Source organism: Sceloporus occidentalis, unplaced genomic scaffold (genome assembly GCF_023333645.1).
Source record: "Sceloporus occidentalis isolate IW3139 unplaced genomic scaffold, rSceOcc1.0.p SCAF_14, whole genome shotgun sequence".
In the NCBI taxonomy this organism is placed as follows: domain Eukaryota; kingdom Metazoa; phylum Chordata; class Lepidosauria; order Squamata; family Phrynosomatidae; genus Sceloporus; species Sceloporus occidentalis.
In genome coordinates, this window is record NW_028316994.1 from 798,621 (window position 1) to 806,808 (window position 8,188).

The window sequence follows — 8,188 nt, forward strand, 5'->3', positions numbered from 1 at the left end:
TGAGATTATTCATTGCTACCTTTGAAAGTAAACTCAGTAAAGAATTACATCCTTAGTGCAAAAGTACTAAAAGATTTCTGCTCTATCATGTCAAGAATGGTATGTTTAAACAAAACTTGTATGCTCTTTAATGCCTATAACTCCAAGTGCGCTTGAAGCTGAAACAAGTTAACACATGAAGGCTGACTTCTAAATAAGTCAAAGTACATCATAAGCAATGTAGACGTTAGTGATAATGATATAATGATAATTGATCAGCAAGTAGAGAGAAGGTGCTAGAGGAGTGTGACTAAGGTTGTGGGGAGTTTATGAATCTGTGCAAACCTTTAGAATACCATAGAGTCACCTTGGAGCAATTCAGGAAAAAAACCCTGTTTGAGTCAAATCCCAAATATAGTTGGATCTTCTTTTTTTAAACAAAAAACAACATTACAGTGGACCCTTGTTATACGCTGGGGTTTGGTTCCAAGATCCCCCATGAATAACAAAATCTGTGTATGCTCAAGTCCCATTAAATACAGTGGCAGAGTAAAATGGTGTCCCTTATTAAAAATGGAAAATCAAGGTTTGATATTTGAAATGTATACCTTTTTTGAACATTTTCAAACCGTGGATGCTTGAATCTGTGTATAAAAACCAGTGTATAAGAAGAACCAACTGTATTTATGTCCCACGTTTCTGCGAATATAGCAAGTTTGGTTCAGAATCAATCATTCATTCAAATTATATGTGCATTGCTAGCAGTAGTTAACTTTCCAATGGGCAATTCCTAGATTCTCTAGCATTTCTTGGAATTTCTGCTGATTTTGTTTTTTAAAATGATCGGATAAATAGCTTTATAAGGGAGGGGACTAATCAACAAAGTCCACCAATTCTGCTTTATTTATTGAAGAGACAACCCATAAGAGAAGACACATTGGTATGGGCAAGTTCAATTCCTTCCCTTGACCTCACTAACACAGAGAAAAAGTACAGGGTGTAAATCATACCCTGCTCTGCCCCATGTTTAACAAGATGATTCTTTGTTATGTTGATTCAACAATTCATTAAAAAAAAAAGGCTTTTTTGGAAACATCCCACCAACTGAGATTTTTCTAGTCAAGACGGACCCAACCATGAGACAGAATGAGGCACTTCTCTCAGACACCAGATATAGGGAGCAGTAGTAGTAATCCTTTGGTTACTGTTTCAGAGGTCCATGGTTGTTCTTGGCCCCTGTTGGAGAACAGATCTGTATGTACCAAATAGCTTTCACTGATTCCCTAAACTGGCCTACAGCCAGTAAAATTCAGCTAGTGGTACTTTCAACCTGTCATTGGGAGATGAAACTGCAAAAGACATCTTATCCTTTGTCTTAGGTACTAAGTACGTTTCATATGTCCTGATTTTAATGACCATGATAATAGATTGTGGGCTGTGAAGGTTACGACACAATCCATCTGTATCCTGTAACCAATGTATGCTTAAATTATTTAGTTGAACTATCTTCTTCATTTGCAGTACTTTAGATAAGAAGACTTTTTCATCATCAGGTGGTCTTCTTCCATAGGAACAAGTATGTTGTTCAACAAACCTTCTGAATAAGAGTTTATTCTCTCAGTATGAACAGAACTGTATGTAAAGATGGAAGGAAATAACCAAACCATGGTGACAGAATTTATCCTAATAGGCTTCTCCAGCATCTCTTCATCACCGCTTGTCCTGTCTGTGGTGTTTGTATCAGCTTATGTTGCAGCTCTGGTAGGTAACATTTCTATAATCACACTAATTGGGCTCTGTTCTACTCTTCATACTCCCATGTATTTTTTCTTAATCAACCTCTCTCTTTTGGACCTTTGCTGTACCACTGCAGTTGTTCCCCAGATGTTGAGGAATTTAATGAATGAGAAGAAAACTATCTCCTTCCAAGGCTGCTTAACACAGGCATATTTCTTTGTCATCTTCCTGACCACTGAACTGCTACTGTTAGTTGTAATGGCTTTTGACCGCTATGTAGCCATCTGTCACCCTTTACGCTACACTATCATCATGAACCAGAAAGTGTGCAATTACCTGGTGATTGGGATATGGGTATGCGGTGTCCTCCTTGCAAACATTCATGTTCTCTCCCTCCTCCGCTTGTCCTTCTGTGGACCTAGTACCATCAATCACTTCTTTTGTGAACTACCTCCACTGCTTCAGCTCTCTTGCACTGACACATCCTTCAACCGATACTTGATGCTGATGACAGACATTTTCTTGGGATTTGGTTGCTTTTTATTGACTTTAGTTTCTTATGTCTACATTGCTTCTTCCATCCTGAAGATACGTTCCACACAAGGGAAGAAGAAGGCTTTCTCCACTTGCTCTTCCCATGTAATAGTGGTGACAATTTTCTACAGCTCGGCAATTTACACCTATGTTAGACCTCCATACCTGTACCAGGATATAGACAAAATTGTTGCTGTACTGTACACTGTGCTCACTCCTGTTCTCAACCCTCTTATCTATAGTCTGAGGAACAAGGAAGTGAAAGAGGCATTCAAGAAATCTGTGAGGCTAAACAGAAACTAGGCTAACATTCAACTCAGGGGTGGAGCAGATGGGCACAAAAGAGTGACCCGAAGCTGCTCCAGTAAGAAGCAGGTCAAACCCCAACAACCACACAACACACCCAGGAGCCGAATTATCCCAGCTTTTTGTTTGTTTGTTTTTTCTGGTCCAAAGGATCAGAGCATGGCTTCAGAACTGTAGCATTACATGAGTTATTTAGCTGACTCAGTGTTCAGATGTGATATATATTAGGAACAGTCTGTATAGTCAGAACCAGCATGGTTTAGTAGTGTGAATGTTGAACTCTGGAAACCTTGGTTAGAATCCCTGCTGAGTCATGGAAATTGGGAGATCTTGGGCAAATCACACTTACTTAGCTTTAGAATGAAGCAATGGCAAACCTTCTCTCAATAAAGTTTGTCAAGAAATCCTTATGATATGATTTCCATGGGTTGACCTCAACTTGAAGGCACATAAGAAGAAACTTCTATAGAGTTCCAATCCTTATCATCATTCTTTCTTTAAATTTTTCCCCCTTCTAATCCTGGAGCTAGACAATGGCTTTATCTTTTTCGATATCAATTTTTTTCTGCCTGGAATTGTATACTGAATTTTTCTTTAACATATATTTAAAACATACTTAATGTGTGGGATATAATAATAATAATAATAATAATAATAATAATAATAATAAATTTGGTTCCAGGACTCCCATGAATACAAAAATCCATGGATGCTCAATTCCATTATATACAGTGGAGTGGTAAAGTGGTGTCCCTTATATAAAATGGCAAAATCAAGACTTGCTTTTTGGCAGATGTAAATATTTACAAGCTGGTTGAATCCATGGGTGCAGAATCTATGGATAGGGATAGCTGACTACATGCTGCTTCACAGATTTTATGGTATAGTACCAGTTATATCAAAATCTAACCAAACCTAGTCACTTTTAAACCCTATTGATATCACTGAGAAAAGAAATAGATACACAGTTAAATCTGTCACATTGAAAGAAACTGGGCGTACCCTGCAGAAAACAAATGGAGTCATTGAGCTAAGGAAGGAAAATTGTGTAAACTGAATCCTAGACAAGAATAATCAGGCATGTCTTCATAGCAAAAAGGCATTGGTGAGCACAATTACCAGTACAGAGATTGATCTGAACAGAAAGAGATCAAACCACTTTTCGAGCTAGTAGCTGGTCTGGGAATAAATATCTGTGGCGGGTTATAGACCGCCGCTTTGAGGCGGTCTGCCGCCACCGCCGTTTGCTCCGTAAGGGAGCCGTCGCAGCCAAACTGCGCGGCTCCGTTACGGAGCAAAAAAGAAGCTCCAAAATGGAGCTTCTTCTTGCGGTGCCCTAATGACGTCGCGAGGCGCCAGGGGCGCATTCGCGACGTCATTAGCGCTGCGACATGTTCGGACGCACAGGGTCCGATACGTAAAGATGGCGGCGCCTGTATGAACAGGGCGCTGCCATCTTGTACGTATTCTATATGTACTAGGGTTAGGGGGGTGCGGAAGCACCGCCCCTTCCTAACCCTAGTACGTATAGAATACGTACTAAATGGCGGTCTGTAACCCGCCAGTGTCTGCAAGTTAAATCAAAGTAAATGTACACTCCAAGTAGGAATGAACAAATTATTCTATTTTTCAACCATGCCTGTTTTGCATGTTTTCAGACCAAATTCCACACCATTCTGCATTTTATTAAACTGCATGAGCCAGTGCATGTATTTTCCTTTGTAATTTCCCCTAACCAGGCAGTGTTTAGTCTGCCACTTCACACAGACTGAGATGTTAAAGGTAGCAATTTCAGCATGCCTATACTCAGTAGATTTTAAGTATACATTAAGACTTTAGATATAGTATATATCATGTCATTTCCTTGTGGGTCTTAGCCACACCCTCTCTCTGTTCATTGTATAAAGAAATGGGCTGTGACTGAACAAAAATAAAAGGGAAGATGTTTAAACATTCTAACTGGGGTGAGGAAGAATGTGATATCTCTTGCCATCAATATTGACTGATTTCTTGACATAGGACCAAAGCAGACAGCCCAGAAGGAGTGGTCCCTGATTATGCTGGTACTGAAGTAGGCCATGGCAGCGGTCCCAAGCTGGCAGCTGGCAGGAGTGTCTTAAATCTGCTCTTTAAAGGATCAGCTCTTGCTGGCTTGGTATGGTCTCGGCACAGCTTCTGGTCACTTTGGGGACATGCCTCATCTAAACACTATGCCCCCAAAGTGGTCAGAAGCCACTTTATTTGGCCTATCTGTTTTGGACCATAGTAGCTAGAGAGGTGTGGAGAGGGCTTGTAGTCATTAATAATGTCTTTCAGCCATTTATGTAATAGGAGGCAATAGGAGAGTTGAAAAGTAATACCAGCAGTGATGAAGCCTTCTGGCTGATAATATTTGTGGAGGAAAGAGAGAGGTTTACCAATGCCACATTTAACAATACCAAATTTGCACACCACCACAGGCATCCTGCATGGATATTTTCCTGCCAGATATCATTCCATCTCATCCCACTTTGTCATTTCATTGTCCTTTAATGCCAAAGTCTGTGTTGAATGGTTGCATGTTCAACTAAACAATGTGAAAGAGCCTCAATAAGAAAAATAGAGCTCTGTTTATCTTCATCTTAGAACAGCACAAAGGTTGTTAGAAGTAATTGGCACTCTCTAGGGACTTGGAGCAGAAATAATGGTTGATTTCATCATTATAAGGGAGGAAAACAAGGCATTCATAGTCACAGGCACTCTCTCTATTTTTAAGGGATAAACATATCATTCACATCATAACAGAAATATTGCCTCATCCTCGTAAGTGCAGCAAGAGAATCATGAGTTACACTTATTGGAGTATATAAACCCTGATTTGATTTGTCCTTGCTTAGAAAATAAGGTGTGTGGGGTTTTGTCTAAAATACTAGTAGCATTACCTGTTGCATGATGGTAAGATTTGAGAAGATTAGTGCTTTGAGAAAACTGGCAATTTTTTCTGAAAAAACAGAAAACTGGATGGAGGAAGAGCCTTTAAAAAACCTTGAATACAACCTGCCTCAGGATGGTGGTCAATTTGCTATTGTTGTTAGTCTTGGAGACAAAAATGCAGATTCTCATGTGATATTTTTGAACATTTATGTAAAAACTTTGTACATCTATATAAAAGTAGTAGTGACTGGATGACTTGCTTGTGATTTATCAACCTGTTGTACACTCTGTGCAAATTACAGAAACTGTGATGAACAATTCATAACTCAGTTGCACACTGGAATTGAAATACCTTGAGATATTATCATGCTGTATTGGGATGGCAAGTTTCAGCTGAAATCTCAGCAACAATAAAGCGTCTTCACATCCTTAGCAATTACCCATGCCAAGAAAAGACCATTTTACCTCTAGTTCCAATGACAATGGGACTTTAGTATTCATTGGGGTTCGGTTCCAGGACCTCTCATGGATACCAAAATCCATGGATACTTAGGTCCCATTATATATAATGACATACTAAAATTGTGGCCCTTTTATAAAATTGTAAAATTAAGGTTTGCTCTTTGGATTTTTTTTTAAATGCATGCGTTTTAAGAGACCAGAAGCCACGCCAAAGCCACACCCCAGTCCTGAGGATTGGAGCTCAACTTTAGTACAGCTTCTAGCCTCTTAAGATGCGTGTGTCATTTAAACAGCATACCTCCAAAGTGACCCGAAGCAGTTTTATTTTGGCCCATCTGTACAGGCCCTATGTTACCTTAAGAGGGAACAGTGATGTCCCTTCATTATATCAAACAATACTGCATTACTGGTAACAGCACTACAGTGCAACCTTGTTTTACATGGGGGATCCGTTCCAGACCCTCCTGCGTAAAACAAAAAACGCGTATGCTTGAGCCCCATTGAAAGTAATGGGACTCATGTTCGCGGCCGGCAGCGCCATTGTTTCTTCTGGCGCATGGCACCGGAAGAAGCAGCACTGCTTTCAGCATATGCTGAAAGCAACATATAATGCACCTGTGTGTGATGCGGGCGCACTGTCCTTGTAATGTACTGCTTTAAAGCTCTGCTCTAGTCTTGACTATGCCTGACAGCTCTCAGTCTCCAGCAATAATGAGTTCTCTGACATATGTTCATCATACACCAGGCAAGTAAATTTGTTTACTCTCCTGCATACATTCATCTTATGATTAGTTTTTTTTATTATGACCCCATGACATTCCAACTAAAAAGATGTACTCCTGTAATGGTTATACACATCTAACTGAACAATGACATCAGAAGTTGAAGAAATCTTTTGCATACTTATAGATTGAACTATTGGCATAATCTGTTAAAGAATTAACATATGGGCTAGGCAACAGCTCAGTTGAGACTATGAAAGCAGTCATTGGAGAAGCTAGAACTGGATTAGGGTGATCAATAATTCCACTCAGTATAAATCAGAATCATGTGACATATTATATTCTCCTAAAACAAAGTTTCTTGCATGAGAATTTCCTCAGAGCAGATTTTACCTCTTGATTCCTTAAAGTGTAGACCAATGGGTTTAAAACTGGAGTGACTACACTGTACAATAAAGTGATGCTCATCTCCCTTTGTGATGACTCATTTCCAGAGGCATTCATGTAGTTTACCAAAACCGGGATATACAAAATAGTCACAACTGTGAGATGAGAAACACAGGTGGAGAAGGCTTTCCAACAGCTCTGCCATGACTGGTATTTGAAAAAGAGGAAGACAATGATGTAGAGATAGGAGAGAACAGTGAAAACGAATGGACCAAGAGCAACAGAACCAGTGACAATATTAAGGAGTGTGAGGCTGAGAGCAGTGCTGCTACAAGCCAATTTCAGAAGAGGCTTGATGTCACAGAAAAAGTGCTGGATAAGATTAGGGCCACAAAACCACAGGTGGGAGGTGACCACTGTGTGCATCAGTGCATGAAAGAAGCCAGCTGTCCAGGTAGCCCCAGCAAGCAAAAGGCAAGCCAATTTACTCATGATGATGGTGTAACGCAGAGGGTGGCATATAGCTACATAGCGGTCATATGCCATGACACCAAGAAGTACAGCCTCACTGCTGCCCAGGAAGTGGAAGAAATGCAACTGAATGAAGCAGCCAACAAATGAAATAGTCTGGTGTGGCATCAGGAAGCCTCTCAACATCTTTGGCACTGTAATGGTAGAGTAGCATATGTCCAGAAAAGAGAGATTGGCTAGAAAGAAATACATGGGGGTTTGAAGCCGGGGCTCATTCAGGACTACTGCCAAAATAGCACCATTCCCCAGCAAACAGGCCAGGTAGAGTAGCAGGAAAATTGTGAAAAGAATGTATTTGTGGTCATTTGTTAAACCTAAAAGAAGGAACTCATGCACTTCTGTCTGGTTCTTCATTTCTGTGGAAACAGAAAAAAAAATAATGTCTTTAGTTCCCTAATGGGAACTAAAAAATGATATTTTTGAAGAAGATTGTGTTGCTATGATATATAGAAACCACTGAAGGCAATTGATATGAGTTGTGTACCTGTCTACAGCATGTTCATATCGATATCTAAATATTTATCTATAGCCCTTTTAAATCATTAAGGTCAATATCATGCTACAGTACTTTCACTCTGTTATTCTACCTTAACTGCTATGGCGGCCCTCTGTGTAAT

General features: G+C 39.9%; 2 protein-coding genes across 2 annotated transcripts; one reads left to right on the forward strand and one right to left on the reverse strand.

The window, feature by feature from the left end:
• The first annotated feature begins 1,623 nt into the window (after positions 1 to 1,623).
• On the forward strand, positions 1,624 to 2,553 carry LOC149303414 (olfactory receptor 5V1-like). The gene has a single exon (XM_089481099.1). It carries the CDS (start codon positions 1,624 to 1,626, stop codon positions 2,551 to 2,553), a length of 930 nt encoding a protein of 309 aa, XP_089337225.1.
• Positions 2,554 to 6,989: 4,436 nt separating this feature from the next.
• LOC149303415 (olfactory receptor 12D1-like) lies at positions 6,990 to 7,925 on the reverse strand. Its single transcript, XM_089480696.1, has one exon. It carries the CDS (start codon positions 7,923 to 7,925, stop codon positions 6,990 to 6,992), a length of 936 nt encoding a protein of 311 aa, XP_089336822.1.
• Positions 7,926 to 8,188: the final 263 nt, after the last annotated feature.

What these genes read in the sequence shown, in the direction of transcription:
- LOC149303414 (XM_089481099.1), top strand. Translation starts at nt 1,624, where the DNA reads ATGGAAGGAAATAACCAAACCATGGTGACAGAATTTATCCTAATAGGC.
- LOC149303415 (XM_089480696.1), bottom strand. Translation starts at nt 7,925, where the DNA reads ATGAAGAACCAGACAGAAGTGCATGAGTTCCTTCTTTTAGGTTTAACA.